At 36.0% G+C, this 18,527-nt stretch overlaps 1 protein-coding gene across 8 annotated transcripts in view; it reads left to right on the top strand.

The window, feature by feature from the left end:
* TCF12 (transcription factor 12) overlaps positions 1 to 18,527 on the top strand; it is a 391,020-nt gene that overhangs the window by 192,382 nt on the left and 180,111 nt on the right. For all 8 annotated transcript variants that reach the window (XM_043921192.1, XM_043921189.1, XM_043921191.1 and 5 more), the window contains one exon: positions 4,529 to 4,631. In XM_043921192.1, coding sequence (XP_043777127.1) covers positions 4,529 to 4,631 — 103 coding nt within the window. The remainder of the gene's footprint in view (positions 1 to 4,528; positions 4,632 to 18,527) is intronic.

Here is an 18,527-nt window from a genome sequence, read left to right on the forward strand (position 1 = left end):
TGATGGGACCAGATGCCATGATCTTAGTTTTCTGAATGTTGAGCTTTAAGCCAACTTTTTCACTCTCCTCTTTCACTTTCTTCAAGAGGCTTTTTAATTCCTCTTCACTTTCTGCCATAAGGGTGGTGTCATCTACATATCTGAGGTTATTGATATTTCTCCTGGCAATCCTGATTCCAGCTTGTGCTTCTTCCAGCCCAGCATCTCTCATGATGTACTCTGCATATAAGATAAATAAGCAGGGTGACAATATACAGGCTTGACGTACTCCTTTTCCTATTTGGAACCAGTCTGTTGTTCCATGTCCAGTTCTAACTGTTGCTTCCTGACCTGCATACAGGTTTCTCAAGAGGCAGATCAGGTGGTCTGGTATTCCCATCTCTTTCAGAATTGTCCACAGTTTGTTATGATCCACACAGTCAAAGGTGTTGGCATAGTCAATAAAGCAGAAATAGATGTTTTTCTGGAACTCTCTTGCTTTTTCGATGATTCAACGGATGTTGGCAATTTGGTCTCTGGTTCCTCTGCCTTTTCTAAAACCAGCGTGAAAATTTGGAAGTTCACAGTTCATGTATTGCTGAAGCCTAGCTTGGAGAATTTTGAGCATTACTTTACTAGCGTGTGAGATGAATGCAATTGTGCAGTAGTTTGAGCAGTAGTTAGTACTTAGTAGGTACTAAGTGGTACTAAGTAGTAGTAGTTAGTAGGTAGTTTGTGTGGTAGTTAACTTTGATATTTCCCCCTAATTTTTACTTACCTGGAAACTTACCGTGTTTTAATGTAGTTCTGATTGGTGGGGTTAGGGTGGGGGGAACTCAGCTATCACCTTTGTAGACTTGAATTTTTCCTTTCTATATATGATAAAGATCTTTATTTCTAGATTGTCTAGATTTTTGCTGCTAGAAGTGTGGTGCATGGATAAGTAAGCATAACCATCACCAATTGGTTATAAATGCAGAATCAAATTGGAAGAGTGAAAAATTGGCTTAAAACTCAACATTCAAAAAAAGAAGATCATGGCATCTGGTCCCATCACTTCATGGCAGATAGTGGCAGAAACAGTGGAAGCAGTGACAGACTTTATTTTCTTGGGCTCCAGAATCACTGCAGATGGTGACTGTAGCCATGAAATTAAAAAGACACTTGCTCCTTGGAAGAAAAACTATGACAAGCCTAGACAGTATATTAAAAAGCAGAGACATTACTTTGCCGACAAAGGTCCATCTAGTCAAAGCTATGATTTTTCCAGTAGTCATGTATGCATGTAAGAGTTGGACCATAAAGAAAGCTGAGCACTGAAGAACTGATGCTTTTGAACTGTGGTGTTGGAGAACTCTTGAGAGTCCCTTGGACTGCAAGGGGATTCAGCCAGTCCATCCTAAAGGAAATCAGTTCTGAATATTCATTGGAAGGACTGATGCTGAAGCTGAAACTCGAATACTTTGGCCACCTGATGTGAAGAATTGACTCATTGGAAAAAACCCTGATGCTGGAAAAGATTGAAGGCAAGAGGAGAAGGGGCTGACGGAGGATGAAATGGTTGGATGGCATCACCAACTCTATGGACATGAGGTTGAGCAAGCTCCAAGAGTTGGCAATGGACAAGGAAGCCTGGTGTGCTGCAGTCCATCGGGTTGCAAAGAGTTGGACACAGCTGAGCGACTGAAATGAACTGAACTAGTCGGTGGATATGGACATTGAGGTTGGCAAAGCACTGTTATAGGTATTACCCAGCTAGTTGACACAGTTAACATGCTGACTGAGAAATACCTATGTTCATTTTCTGGAACTGATCTTATTTAAGTGTTTGTAAATTGTAACTTTTCATCCTGGTTCCCTAAAAGTTATTTTCTGGATGGGTATCACTTCCACTATGAGGAAGCAATGATAAGAATAGTCTCAAACAGTAGCTAGTCCCAGTTTTTTAAGTAAGGTTCTGGCATACATTCCTGGAGGAGGAAATGGCAACCCACTCTAGTGTTCTTGCCTCCAGAATTCCATGGACAGAGGAGCCTGGCAGGCTGTAGTCCACGAGGTTGCAGAGTCTAACACAACTGAGTGGCTATCACTTGGCATACATAGATCTAAAACTGACAAACATTTAAAGTCCAGTTCCATTGTTCCATCTTGCATCATCACTTTGCATCTACAGATGAAGATTCCTTTCTTGTAGGCTGTGGCTTTTCAAAAATTCTATGCACTAAGATGAACCTTTGAGGTGTTAAAAAAGAATACTCAAATTTCTATCAAATTTTTATCTTATATGAATGAAATTATGACTTACTGAAATTTGAAATGACTTACATCAAATTTCACTATTTACACTATTAACACTATGGTTAATAGTGTATGTTTATGAGTAAGCAGATACTGAGGGCCCATATTCAAATCTTGTTTGTATGTGATGACACAGGTTTATAGATCCTCTGTGGGTATAATATGACAATCTCAGATTTTATTAGTGGGCTAAGATATAATCTTGTGTAACTTCTGTACTGTTCCCTGCTATATGTGGGTGCACTTGGATAATAGATAGTACTTACTGTTATTTGTTTATGGTTGATAGAAAAATAAGTATTGTGTTTTCTGAACATATATTAATAGGGGCTTAGGGTCTTTGCTTAACTGCATTATATGTGATGTATAAAGTTAATGTGTATACAGTCATTTGATGATACCCTGAAACTTAGATTATTTATATCCTTGTACTTTAGAGTTTTAAAATTTTTAAATGTTTTTATTTTTATAGTCAAGAAGGGGAAAAGTTCTTTTTATTATGCTTCAAGAATGAAAACTGAGAATATACAAAATTAATCTTTTAGTATCCTTTAACGTTGAAATGAAGTGTGAGCAGCATGGATGACCTACAAGTGCATTTCTTTTGGCATTTTTCAAGAGTAATAGTTATTTAATGATGATAAGCAATATTTCAGTGAGTTTTTTGTAAGCTTCATTGTCTTATTTGACTCTATACCTAAGAATGACAGTGGGAGGGAGTGGCAGAGGAAAACGCTGAGATAAATGTGAGGTAGTAGGATGTCACTTAGCACTTCAAGAGTGTTTAATTTTAAGCAACAGAAGTAAACTCCAAGGAGTGGCCTTAGCCTGGAGCCGTTCTGTTTTGTATGTAGCTCCTGCTGCATGTGACTATGACAGACAGGACTCTGGTTGTGGTTACCAGAGGACACCTTTGTAGTCATAACCAAGTTGTAAATGTCACCAGTATTCTTTTTGAATGTCTGTCACATGTGTATCAGTGATTCTAAAGTAGATAAAAATGAAACAAAGATTCATTTGGGAGTTAGCACTCCCAGCAGGTTAGTTTTAAACAGAATAGCAGAAGGAGTTGTGACATGCATCCATAAGCAATTGTAATGATTTGACAGTTATTTAACCCTCAATTCCTAGCCCTTTGGTTGAACTGACAGCATCCCTGCAAAGATAGTGAGGCCTGTTTCAGCCCCATTAATGTCTTCTTAAATGTTAGCCTGCAGTCTGGGTAATGATAAATGTTCAGTGATTGATGATTTTATAGTCCCAGGGGATTCTGGGTGGCTTCTGTGAGCCAAGGCAGTGAGTTTTTGTTCTTGTTTGGGCCTCTTGTAAGATTTTCTTATCTTTACTAAAATCACTTTAAGTTGACAAAAGGGTAGGATAGGTACCACCTACACTTTAAGTAGGGTTCAAAACCTCTATAGAAAGTATGATTTTGGAGGTGATGCTGTACTTAGTATGTATAAGAATCTGAGAACCAGAACAGTTATTTAATCCACTGAGCTTTTGTAACACTTACTTTATTTGTAAACTTTGGTATCTTTTAGGCTCCTTTGCTTTTAAAAAGCATGTTTTAAGTTATTAGGATAAATTTAGTAACAACCATTGTGAAATAATAGCACTAACTTTATTGTTTTCATGGTGTTTGCAGTTTCATTTTTTAGATTCTTAAGAATTTAAATTAACTATCTTTGTGTTTTCTATTTTACGTGTCTCAGTTTGTATAAGAGTATGCATGGCTCAGTATATGTAGTTATTATACTAGTATTAAAAGGAATATGAGCAGGTCTTCTTTTACTAAATATTTCTTTGCCATTTAGGAAAGGATTCATTTCTAGTATATTGATTTTCGATTACTTTTAACATCTTAAGTAAATCTTATAATTGCCCAACCCTTTATTGATAGGGTATGGAGGCAGAGAAAGGAGGATAAATGTTTTTAAGTTTATTATAACTCATAAGTATACGTTCTTAGTTCGTCCATTTAGAATTTTACTTTTGGGGATATAAAGAGATCATAGGGCTAATTTTCTTTAAAATGTATAAAGAAACTTTTTGACTTTAAAATCTTAAAAAGAATAAAAGCAGCACTTCCGTTTAGTTTTTCAAGTAATGAACCAGAAACTCGGTTAGGAATGACCATTTGTAAGTCTGTATATTAATTAGATGAGTGTCATTATGCTCAATTAGCAGGACTGCCAAATAATCTTTTTAATACTCCGGTCTTTTTTTTTTTTTTTTTTTTTCCCTCTAGGGTTTTACAGACAGCCCTCATTACAGTGATCACTTGAATGACAGTCGTTTAGGGGCCCACGAAGGCTTGTCCCCAACACCTTTCATGAACTCAAATCTAATGGGTAAGTTGGTAATTCTCTGCAAGTAGTCTTCATAAAGCCTCTTGGATCAGAGACATTTTTTTATCTCCTTGTCCAGGAAAGATACATAAGTATCTAAAAGAAACTTCCTCAGTTTCTAGGAGCATCTGGGCTTTGTTTGTTCAGTCAAGTTTGGGGGGCAAGCGTTCAGAAATGTGAGTCCTTCTCTTAGAGCTTTATTGTCATTGCTATCAATAAAGGGAGCAGCAGCGTTTTAACTGTCAGTGTTGGCAATGTCTGTGACACCAGGCTTTATATGTTTTCTACCTTCTGGGCAGAGAAGCATTTCAAAGACATTTGTTTTTAATTTACTATTTGTCTTAACAGTTATATGTATGTGGTAAATAAAAATATGACAGAGCAGTGATTTTAGGCAAATTTTATTCATGTTGGACAGTATTTCTTTAGACAGTTTGATAAAAACTTAATAGTACATTTAAATATTGCAGCATTTGTTTTAAGCACTTTGGTTCATATTGGGGATTTAAAAAATTTTTTCTGTAGTAAGTTTGCATTTTGAACATTACTCACCGCCTAAAACTGATTATTTTTGGCATAACCTTTAAGGTTAACCATTCTCTGTATTTCCCTCTACTCCCTGCAAACCTGCCCTCCCTTCCTCTCACTCCCTCCGCTCTCTCTTTCTTGTATCAAAGTTTATAACTATTCAGTCTGAAATGAGAAGCCCTCAATTTTTTCCCCTGAGTTTGGATGCCACTCTTTTTTTAAGTGATACTTTTACCTTTCTGCAGAACCTGATTCAAAAGAATCTGTTTTACGACATTATTTTTTCCATCTTGTTTATGCTGGGGCTAAGCACATTACAGAAGCTTTATTTAATCTGTCTTACTGGTTGTCAGTGGCGTCATGTTAATATGGAAGTTTTGTGTAATTGACATTGATTTCATTACTTATTCTATTTCTTAAGGACATGACCTATATTGTGATCTTAGAATTGTCCTTTTAAGACATAGCCATGGTAATCTAAGTGGATTACCCAAATCCAAAATCCTGGTGGTCGGCAATTTCTTTATAAATGGTTTTATTTTGCACAGTCTTTGTTTATTTCCCTTATCCTCCATAAAGTATGGTGGAGACAGATTCTGATGTGGATTTTGCCTAAGGCAGTTACCATTTTAAAGCCAGAGTCATTGAGTATGACACAAGACTAAAATCAGTGATAAAAATTGTATTTAGAATGACAGTTTGTTTCAACCTTAGATGAAACTGAGAATCCTGGTATTAAATATATTATCATCTAGGTAAAAATCAGAATTAAATATAGAACAAAATAATTATCCTTGCATTAGGCTAAGGAAAACTTTCTAATCTATCTTTAAATTTTTTATTGAACTTGCTATCAAAGTAAAATAGATGTAATACTCCAAATAGTTTCCTTTTGTAGTATATCTTTTCCCCAGGTAGTGTTTAATTTATAGTAAGGGTGGTAGACCAAACTATAGGCAGTGTATTTGTAATTTTACATTGCACTAAGCTTTCTTAATTAAGTGTATAACTGAATTGTGAAAACTCAGAAATTGCCCTTTTTTATATTTTATATTAATGTTCTTACTTTCGTTTTTAGCTTACAGAGCTGACTCTAGAAGAATTGCATCGTTAGTGTAGCTTTGAGCAAAGGTGACTTAAAATTGTGAGGGTACATTTTCATTGTACGTTTTAACTATCTAATCTTAAAAATGTTAATTTACTTTTAAGAAAGGGGGAATGACCTTGAAAAGATTAGACAGATAGGTTCAAAAGAATTGCAGTGAGCTAGGCAATATCTGATTTACTACACTTCCTTTCTTTTATTTTTAGTAAAAATGATCAAATGCGATATCTAACTGTTGAGTCTAAGCAATCTGCATGACAATAGCTAGCTTTGGGAAATGAATGTCCTTTAAATTGCGGAACAGCTCCAAACGGCAGCAAATAATCCCACTTGGTGTGAGTTGAACTGAACTAATACCCTAGAAGGTGGGTCTGTCTCACTCGGTAGAGTTACAGTGGATAGATTCACTTTGTTAGCCATTTGATAATTTTAGGGGAGTTTTCAGGCTGAAAATCTGCAGTATTAAAGCAGGACTGAGATGTACATGACAGTATTAGCAGCATTTAGAACTGTTGATACCTAATCATCATAATAGGTAAAACCTTCAGAGTGATTCTGTGAATGATGAGTGCTGAGAAACAGTTACAACTAACTAGAAAGCAGTAACATATTTCATCATTGCTGTCAACATGTAAAAACACCATTTAAGTGGGGGTGGGGGCAGTGAAATTGTACATCTAGGGAATGTTGTTTTTCGTATTATGTTCAGCCATAATAAGCACATTTGCCTGAAGAAATAGTGGATTGTAAAGTGCTACTATCTTTCATGATGGAGCTCTCAAACACTTTAATGATTTTGTACATTGCAAAAATGAGAAATTTTTTCTAACAAGGGTTGATAATGATTCAATAATGAACAATTTGCCATAGAAACATGCACTTCTATATTCATTTAGATATTTTGAAGCATTTTACACAGGAAGGAAAGCTATTATGTTGGATCAGTTAGTGTTTCTTTTTAATGAATTCCAGAATTATCCTGTTGATTTGTCAATATGGAAAAGTGTTTCTTTCTTATGTTTCAAGTGAAATAAGTACATCCTTTTGGCATATCACTAAGTAATTAGCATCAAGCATTTCTGTATTATAGTAAAAACTGCAGAGCAGTGAATTGCAGTAGTATCACCAAATTGTCTTATTTACTTCTAGCCTCTTCCAACTTTGGTCCGTTTTTCTACCCTTGGGCCCTTCATTGATTTCAGTAATGTTTGCTTCCCTTTACCTATTGTTGATTAGATGTATTTTTGGTGATGGTAGGACTGTTTTATTAATTGGACATAGAGACAAATTACTTTATAGAATTGCCTCCCTTAGGTTTCCAAGTTATTGTTAACTGCTCTTACCTGTCTATCCCCCATGTCTATTAAAGCTTAATGCACATGTGTTGTCAGTGGTAAACTTAAGATAATACCCTCTGTTTTTCTTTTTTCTGACACCTTTTGTGTTCCTTTCTGAGGCCTGTTTAGCCTCTAGAGATGTTTGGTTAGTATTTTTATCTCTTAAAAACTGGAAACAACATATGGTAGTATAGAAAAACTATAGGGCTGAGAGTTAAAAGATCTGGATTGTAATTCAGATCTTGAAAAATAACCTTTATCTTTCAGATAAAGTTTTGCTGGATAGTCTAAAAAGTTTCTGTAGCTCTAGAATTTTATTATTTCTATAACTTATGTAATATCTTTTATTCAACCCTGGAAAAGGCTACAACTAGAATTATAATTGGTTTTGTGCAAATGATAAAACTAAGGTGCAAGAAAATTGTTTTTTTTCCTGAGGACATAGAGTCAGTAAATGGCAAAATAAAACCCATGTCCTCTGACTTCCACTAGGCACATTAGGCATATAAAGTATTGGTTCTTTCTATGTAATGCCTTCAGGGTTTTACTAGCTCAATATTTTCTTAAAGTATGGAGACACAGCTTTTGAGAGGTAATAATGAAGAAAAGTTCCATAGTGACATAACTTTGGGAAGCAATATATCACATGTCCCCTCTTAGAGATTCAGATTGTAGTTTGAAATATTAAAGACACTGGGGAAAACCGGGGTAGCTTATTTATGTTCAGCCCATCATATTCCAGATTCAGATGATGCACAGAAGTCTTTTAAAATAAAAAAGCATCATTACCCTGTGGGGAACTTGTTTTCCATGGAGCACACTCTGGGACATACCTGTAGCTTGTGTTAGAGGTGGGTGTGCATGCATGCACAGTTGTGTCTGACTCTTCGACCGCATGGACTGTAGCCTGCCAGCCTCCTCTGTCCATGTGATTATCCTGGCAAGAATACTGGAATGGGTTGCCATTTCTGATAATGCAGTAGATGTGGGTTCAATTCCTGGGTTGGGAAGATCCCCTGGAAAAGGAAATGGTAACCCACTCCAATATCTTTGCCTGGAAAATCTGACGGACATAGGAGCCTAGTGGACTACAGTCCATGGGGTCACAAAGAGCTGGACATGACTGAGCACTGCTGCAGTGGGTAGCCGTTCCTTTCTCCAGAGGATCTTCCCGACCCAGGGATTGAACCCAGGTCTCCTGCCTTGCAGGCAGATTCTTCACTGTCTGAGTCACCAGGGAAGCCCTGTTGCAGGTTACCTTATCCTTAGTGGTTTGGGGATGTTTTATTTCAGTGCATGCATGCACTTTATTTGTAACTACTCTTTTCCAGAAATAATTTCTTTCCATGCCCCTGCCCTGCATCCTCGCTCTGAAAAGCAGCCTCTTTTCATAGTTAAAATGACTTGATAGCAGTTCTTTCTGAAACCATTCCTGTAACCTGAGATGAGCTGATGGTATCCTTTTTGCCCAGTCTAGGAGAGACCAAACTAGTACCTGACATTGAAAAAGGTTTCAGAGTTTCAAGGGTACTCCTCTGTAGACCTAGGTCCCTTTTATCTATGAGTGATTAGTCCTGGAGTGATGTATATAAGAGAAATAAATAATTGCTGAAAAGAGGTGCCAAGATTTCAGAAGATAGAGGGAAAAATATTAGGGCTTTATTTTGAAAACAAAAACTTCAATTAGAAAGTAATATTAATAAAGCAAAATGTATATTGTCCACTATATTTTAAGTGAGCAAAGAATTAATTGTTGAAGTTTTTAGTGTATTTTTTTTCTTCAGAAAAAATTAATGGTAATACAGAAATGTCTTTTACTTCACATTTGAACCTTGTTAATTTTCTCTTCAATTATTAACTGACTCTTAATTCATTTAGGTTCTAATCCATCAGTGACTTTTGTGTTTATTTAAAGGATTCTTTGGGCTTCGCTTGTGGCTCAGCTGGTAAAGAATCCTCCTGCAATATGGGAGATCTGGGTTCCATCCCTGGGTTGGAAAGATCCCCTGGAGAAGGGAAAGGCTACTCATTCCAGTATTCTGGCCTGGAGAATTCCCTGGACAGTACAATCCACGGAGTCACACTTGGAATTTTCAGTCTTTTGCATGGTATTCCGCTTTCAGTGAATTTCTTTTGTATTTGCTTTGTATCTCTGGGTCAGGAAGATCCCCTGGGGGAGGGCATGGCAACCCATTCCAGTATTCTTGCCTTTGAGAATCCCATGGACAGAGGAGCCTGGAAGGCTACAGTCCATGGGTTCTCAGAGTTGGACACTGCTGAGCAACAAACACTTTCACTTTCACTTTTCATGGGTTATTTAGCAAAAGATTGACCAGCAATGCCATTGACTCATATCTCACTGATATTTTTTTCTAAGTCATCTGGTCCTTAGTGAATATTTTCATCAGGCCACAAGGTTGGCTTAACTCTGCAACCTTGCTAAATGATATCTCCACTGACTTACGTAAAGATGATCACCTTTATTTTTATTTATTTACCCAGTTCATTTGTTCATCGTCACTTGTGTATGTATGCTCTGTGATCAGTAGTAATCTTCAGTGATCGGCACAATTTCATAATGGATCAGTGGCATAGATCAGTTAAATGATTCTTCCTTGAATCTTCCTGTTGTTTGTGTCTGATTCTCAACAAGTGAGTCTGAATTCTGAGGATATTCTGAGTTCTGCTTTTACTGGGGTGGGTGACAAAGGCTGTAGCTGCTTGGTTACTGGAGAACAAAAGCATTATACTTTTTTATTAAGGAACTTTTGTAAACCTGACAGTTTTCCCTGATGTGTATAATCTCAGAACCACACCATGGCACACATGAGTATTTGCGACACTGTTTTGATTAGGAAAAGTCCTAGAGCAGCGTCATCAGACTGTGTCTTCGATGTGGTAATGCTTCAGATTTACTGCTTATGGTTATAATAATATCTATATCATTTACTATAGGTTTTCTGAGTATTTTGTTAAAAATAAATGCTAATTAAGTATTAAGTAAAATTCTCATAGAATATTTGCTCTGGAATGGATCTAGCTCAGTGGTTCTCAATTGGGAGTGTTGAAAGGTATGTGATTGTCATAAGGACTGGGAGTAGGGAAGAGGTGTGCCTGGTACTCATTATACCTTGAAAATTCTGGTAATTTTCAAAGTGAAGGCTTAGTCCTAGGTTGGTTAGTGGTTGCAGTGTTTTATGAAAGTTTTAATTAGCTACCAAATGAAAGTAAATTTTAAAAAAATTTGAAAGCATATCCTGAATTGCTTTGGTTTCAGTTATAGACATGTTATTGTTTGAGGTATTCATGGTAGTTATCTTTCAGTTGACTAGTTGTTGTACTGTGTTACTGCTACTTAGTAAACCTCACATTTTAATTAAAGTCCCTCAAAAAACTTGCTTAATCTTAGTGTCCACTATTTTTTTTAATCACCATCACATCTCAGGTTATTTCTTTTTTTCTTAAAAGATTCAGATTTTGCTTCAGATCAGATTCAGGTCACGTTTTCTGTGACTTCTGGGTTGAATTTGTTTTGGTGGTGGTGTTACTTGGAATTTTAGGTTTTTAAGAGTAGCAGTAGTTGCTGTTCTACTTGTATAGGGAAGCTTTCTTGTATATATTACTATATTTTCAGTAAATACTGTCCTCTTAAAAATATTTTTTGGCTAGTGGCATATGCATGGTGTAGTGTGGTGAAGTATGTAACAATCATTCTTAAGTTGCTTACTTGTTTTTCACTTTGAGAATACCTCTGGAGAGTTGTCAGACTCCCCAGATTATATGAAATTTCTAGGGAGTCACAATTAAGTGGGAGTGGAGTTCAAGGCCACTTCATAGCAAATTAAATCAATTAGTTTTATTTATAGTTATAAATGTTATTAATTTCTATTACATATTTTTCTATACTGATCCCTGAGATCAGGGGTTAGCAAACTTTTTTTTTTTTTTTTGGCAAGAAGCCAGATAGTAAATAGTTTAGTGTTTACAGCCCAGAAGGCAAAATCAGTGATACTATGTAGGTACTTATATAATCATTTAAAAATGTGAAAAAGTATTTTTAGCTCATGAGCTGCAAAAATAACAGTTGGTGGCTTGGATTTTCTCTGCTGGCTGTAGTTTGCCAATCTTGTTCTAGATAAATTAACCGAAAAAAAAAAAAAAATTAAACAGCAACACTGTTAATTTTTTGACAAGATAATAAATCATATACTTGAAATTGTGTGGAATGAACCAGGACTGTTTCTGGGTTTTTTTGTTTGTTTTTGTTTTTTAATATCCAAACATGGTGATTGGTGGTTGTGGTGGTGGTAAATTATTTGTAAAATTCCAGGGCTTCATTGCCTCGATACAGAATGGTAAGTTACTCATTAGGTGATTTGTTTTCCTGTTGTTTTGTCTTCAAATGTGATATTAAAATTTGCTTTTTAAGGCAAATGTCAGATTTCCTTATCTGAAAACCTGTTTTTCCCTTACTTTTCTATACTTCTGGAAGTTAAAAAGAATCTGTTTCTTAAAATAGTAGTATGAAACTGTAGCTGTAGTGAATTGAACCTACCACATTAGGAGAGGAAAAAGGAAAAATTAGGCAGTTTGGTGATGTGGCAGTGAGGCTGCTCTTCAGAGAGAAATCTTCAGAGAATTGCTGTAGAGAAAGGTCTGTAGAAAGAATCCATTATGAGAGAATAAGGTGAGAATGGCACAGTCATCAGAATAGTACTGTTGCCTTAGTGAGAATCTGCACTCCCAACTGGGGGACATCCCCAAAGATGTATGCAATAAAAATATCACCACACTCTCTAGCTTGTATCTTAACATTTTTTGTAAAATAAGTGTAAATTATGGATTTTTGTTACAGTTTATAGAACACGTAAGATATATATAAAAAGGTTTGATCCCTGGGTCGGGAAGATCCCCTGGAGAAGGAAATGGCAATCTACTCTTGCCTGGAGAATTCCATGGACAGAGGAGCCTGGTGGGCTACCATCCATGGGGTTGCAAAGAGTTGGACACAACGGAGTGACTAACATGACAACATAGAATATATATTTAAAATTTTTCATATACAGGCCTTAATGTTTTGTGTTTGAAAAGATTTCTGACTTGATATCCTATTCATCTTCAATTTAAAGCTCTCTTTTACCTGAAAGATTTAAGAAAATGTAGTGTTCTATTTATGTGGTCATGTTTATAAATGTTTCTCAGGTTTACATGACATGAAATATGGTTACAACCAATGAATCTCATCTACTTTTTATTTCTCTTTCATACATACTAATGGTTTCAAGGAATTTAAATTGTGCAGTCCTTTAATGGCAAGATTAAGTGCAGAGTGTTTTTACCCTTGTGTACGTGTGCACGTACAGGCATGCATGCATACATCCACATCTGGATATTTAGACAAGATAGATAGAAGCACATTAAACATAAACTTTTGTTTTAATTATTTTACAGTAAGGTTTCAATCAGGTGTCTTCTAAAAAATATTGTTAAGTATTATCTTTAGGTGTTTTACAAAGTTACTAGAAAACATCTTCAAGTACAGGCATAGTGGCAGGTCTCTGCTTGTAATTTACTTTTCCCTCGCGTTATTGGAGGGGTATATGTATATATACACTCCTAATTTCAATGTCATTATGTGTATCCTCTGTTTCTGTTTACATCTTTTTAAAAAATCTGTCTCTGACCTCTTTGGTCACACGTGCTATAGTGAACAGTTTTAGGACATTGCAGCTCATCTGAACTTCCCAGCTGTTTTCTTCATACAGTGTGCTTTTAACTTTCCAATTTACCATGATCACTTAGAAAGAAAACAGTATCCCCAAATATACTTAGGAAAATGAATTTTTATTAAAAAATACGTCGTGGCTCTACATATCTCCACCAATAAGGAATTTAACCTAAGAATGTAAAGAAAAATGTCCATTGGGAATTTAAAATGATACAGCCATTCTAGAAGACTCTTTGACAGTTAATTCATCATATAACTAAAATGCAATTACCATATAACTCAGCAGTTGCACTCATCCCAGAGCAATGAAAATTTCTGTTCCCACAAAAATTTGAACATGAAAGTCCATAGCACTTTCATTCATAATAGCCAAAACTGGAAACAGTCCAAATGTCTCTCACTCAGTAGATGGTTAAGCAAACTGTGGTATGCTCGTACCATGGAATACTATTCAGCAATAATAAGGAATGAATTCTTAATCGGTATAATAATTAAGATTGATCTTGAGTGAATTAGGCTGAGTGAAAAAAAGCCACTCTCAAAAGATCACATACTGTTTGATTCCATCTGTATCAAAGATTTCACCTTCTATATCAGTTCAGTTCAATTCAGTCGTGTCTGACTCTACGACCCCATGGACTGCAGCATGCCTCCCTATCCATCACCAGCTCCCGTTGTTTACTGAAACTCATATCCATTGAGTTGGTGATACTGCACTTGAAATGGCAGACTTACAGAATTAAGAACAAATTGTTGGTTACCAGAGGTTAGGGAGACAGGAAGATGTGATTATAAAGGGCATCGGGAGGGATCTTTGTGCTGATGGAACTGTTTTGTATCATGATACGGTGATGTGTATCTGAACCTTCATCTGTGGTGGTATTATATAGAACCAACCACATTTGTGTGTGCACATAGATTTTTTTAAAAATTAGGGAAATCTGAACAAGATCAGTAGATTGTAGCAATGTTTGTATCCTGGTTGTGATACTAAAAGATGAAGGAAAATATGTAAAAGGTACCCAAGATCTCTCCATTATTTCTTACACCTGCATGTAAAGCTATAGTTACCTCAAAAGAAAAGTTTTAACTTTACTGTTTGGGATTTCCCTGGTGGTCCAGTGGTTAAGATTTCACCTTCCAGTGCAGAGGGTGCAGGTTCGATCCCTAGTCAGGGAGCTAAGATCTCACATGCCTCAGGGCCAAAAAAACAAAACGTAAGATCCCCTGTGGAAGGGAATGACTACCCACTCCAGTATTCTTGCCTGGAGAACTCTATGGACAGAGGAGCCTGATGGGCTATAGTCCATGGAGTCACTGAGTCCAACATGACTGAGCAACTAACCCTTCACTTCAAACAAACAGCAGAAGCAATACTGTAACAATTCAGTAAACTTTAAAAAAAATGGTCCACATTCAAGAAATCTTTTTAAAAAGTAAGTTTACAAATAGATGGCTGAATATATAAATAAATTAATTGAAGGAAATTAAAAATTATAGGAGATTTTTAGGAAATAAAGGAGGGAAGAGAATGGTCAGGGATGTGCAGAGATTATTTTTCTGAAACATTTACAATGGAAATTTAGACCAAAACAGTCACCCTTGTGGCCTATCACTGAAAATCAATGTATTTCTAAGGCTGGAATGTCTCTTGAACTTTTATTTTTAGGAAACTGTACAGCTCTACTAGATGACATTAGCAAGTAAGGAGAATCATCTTTTCATCAACATTTGTTCTTACTAGATGACATTAGCAAGTAAGGAGAATCATCTTTTCATCAACATTTGTTCTTCACTTTGTGTACACAGCACTTTTGTACCTTTGAATAAGAGGGAGTGGGAAACATCAAAGGCCAGAAGTCTTGTGTGTGTTCTTGAGGATGTCAGCAACTTGGGAATATTTAGGAAACAAGGTAATCTGTATCTTAGAATTGTATATTTACTTGGAAAAATATTAACAAAAGGGCTTGGGGTGAGGGAAGGTAGTATCCATAGAAGAAAAATATTAGAAAGTCATAAAGGTAATTTATTAGTGATAAACTTCACCCAGAGCAGATCCTTGACACCTTTCTTTCCACAAGAGGCAAAGTAGAAAGATGCAACAACAGATTTTGTGACTGGAGTTGTCCTCACTTTTTACATTAGTCAGAAATGAGGTTCGAGGATTGAGTGCCTTTTATAATCTCAATTAGATGTGAAAAACTCCCTCCTCTCTTCTAAAATGCTAATCCTACTTGGGAAACTCTTCTGCAGTTTTCACTTTTTCACTAGTCGCAGGAAGCTGGCTCCACAGGAAGAATTTGAGAATCTGGTGATCCCTGGGGTTAGATATTTTAGACAAACAACTCCTTGGAGGGAGTTCTGGCCTAGAGTCTCTTGTAAATGTAGGCGAGAACTGGGGAGGGTTCTTAGAAATGAAGTTGATAAAAAAAAAAAAAAATATTAGAACTAGTAGGCTAATTCTAACTTCCCCTTGGATTTTTAAAGCTTCTACATAATTTGTCAAATTGTTTTCTAAGCTTTTATAGAAGTCTTGTTTTAAATATTTGTACAAAGAGCCAATAATAAATTTTCCAAAACTCACCTGTGTTGTCAAAATTTGTGTCATTTGTGAAAAACAAAGGCTATAATTGTGGATCTTTTAAAATCATAATAAAATATGGTGCACTATACATCAAAATTTTTTTTAAAAAATGATTAATCATTTAAAAAATGATTAGTATTAAAAATGTGGTTGAGTCCTTGAAGGCATATTTTTTTTGTATATGTGAATGCTCAAGTAGAAACAAACCACCCTTACTTAAAAAGAGACTTAAGATGAAGTAGCTAAATCTCAAATTTCCCTTTTTTGCTTCATTGTGTCAGTTAATCTTGCTCTGGGTTGTATTTATCTACTGTGAAGTCCACTGGTGCATGCAAAACTGAGCAGAGTGCAATTTTCCCCAGTGGGTCTTCTTTCTTCGGGCATTTGTATCTGTGCTTCAGTGTGTGGGGTCAAATGGGGAAAGCTAGAAGGGCTAAGATGTCAGCTATTGTAAAGGTACTAAGATCCTTTCTTAGGAAGGGAATGGGACATCTGATCTTTTAAAAAATATATTTCTTATTTCCTGTGAAGCAATTGGAAGTATATACAGTAGTGATGTTTGTTAATATTGTAAACAGGATAGTCCATTAAGTCCTTTGCTATTTAAAGGATAATTCTGTAATTATTTGTAGTTAACTTAGGCTTTTCTATAAGAATATTAGAATTTTTATCTCTTGTGTTAACATCAATTATTTTAACTTATATTTAGTTAATTTGAACCTATGGCCTAGGTTAACTGCTAATTAAACTAGTTCATATTATTTACTTTAACCTAATGTCATAATATCGGAGAAGGCAGTGGCACCCCACTCCAGTACTCTTGCCTGGAAAATCCCATGGATGGAGGAGCCTGGCAGGCTGCGGTCCATGGGGTCGCTAAGAGTCAGACCATGACTGAGCAACTTAACTTTCACTTTTCACTTTCACCCATTGGAGAAGGAAGTGGCAACCCACTCCAGTGTTCTTGCCTGGAGAATCCCAGGGATGGGGGAGCCTGGTGGGGTACCATCTATGACGTTGCACAAAGTCGGACACGACTGAAGTGACTTAGCAGCAGCAATGTCATATATAGTGTTTTTAATTTTACATGTTATTGTATGTTATTGACATCACACTTGTACTGAAGTCAACCATTAGGAATCCCAACTCAAAGCAAGTTTACATGTAAGGTGTCTAGAAAGCTTTACTTTGTGAAGGAACATAATTAGAGAAGTTGTTAATGGCCACCAAGCTGTATGTAATGGATTAAATAATAGTTTGATTCAGGATCCACATGGTCCTGGTATTTGTAATGAGAAAAAAATGGAGATAATTTAGTGTCATAGGAAACCTGACTGAGGAAATTTGGGGGAAAGTCAAAATGATTCCTAAATTACCCAGCAAATTGTAAAGCCGTAGCTTTCTCAGCCTGCATACTCAAGGCAACACAACAAGGTAGCCTTGAAAGATAATGATTCTAAGGGTCAATAAAGCATGTGATAGAAAAGATTTAATTAACATTATCAATCAAGATTCAAAGAAACTTGAGACTTTGTGTTCATCTGATTGTTTAGATTTTATTTTGAAGAATTCTGTTATAAAACATTTTAAGAGTACCATAGTCAGGAGAAACAACCATGCTTTAGCCTTTGAAAGCCCTGGCAGAATAGAGTAACATCACAAATAGTGTGAAACTATAAGACACTGAATTTTGGCTTGTGCTAACAGCCTCTCATCTGATGTGTATGACATTTTTGCTTTTAATACAGAATCTAAGCAAGTGCTTATACACTTGAGAAACTGGAGCCATCTTTCTATAGTGCCCATTACTTATTTACTCTTTGACTAGGCTCTTAGGAATTTGCTTGAAAGTTTGTTTATTTTTAATTGGGGAAAATGAGACTTTTGATTACAAGAAAGAAAAAAAATGCAAGCGTAGTAATGTAGTCAGCTACTTTCTTTCCAGTTCTACAAATTGTTTAATTTGAGAAGCCTAGTCTGTGTTTATAGGCTATTTGGGCTGGGCCAGATAGAATGAATGCATTGGCTGTTGAAAGCTAAAAATGGACCTGATTCATGTCAAAAAGTGAAAAAACTGAGATGTTTAATATTAGGGTACTTGGAAGCCTCGCCTTCAGAATATTAACATTTATTGAGTTGTTAAGTGAAAAGGAAAAAAAGTTGATTGTGATAAAAGGAGATTCAGATGGCAACATGTGGGGTACTAGGCTAAAAATTGTAGACAGAAATGTAGAGTTTCAGTGATTGAAAACACATTAATTTCCTGTCCCATATGCTGTATGTTTGGTGTTAGTCCCATCCGTAGGACATTAAGGTGAAGGCATATTTGAATATCTTCCCTTTTCTGGCTTGTTATGATCCTGTTCTCCTTTTTTTTTTTTTTTTTAAGATGGAGCTCACCTGTGGCAGAGCTGGCTGGGCCTGAATTGAGTTTACCTCTGGTTGGCTTCTTGGTGCAGTGTCTTGTTATGTCTCCCTGAACAGAGGCATGGAACAGCTGAATCCCAGGGAGTTTCAGGCCAAATTCTATTAAATCATATTACCCACAACTTTTCTTAGAGATTTGTTGCAGGCATAAAAAATAAATTTTGGATTCATTAGGGATAGTGGCACTTGC

Source organism: Cervus elaphus, chromosome 12 (assembly GCF_910594005.1).
Source record: "Cervus elaphus chromosome 12, mCerEla1.1, whole genome shotgun sequence".
NCBI classification, from domain to species: domain Eukaryota; kingdom Metazoa; phylum Chordata; class Mammalia; order Artiodactyla; family Cervidae; genus Cervus; species Cervus elaphus.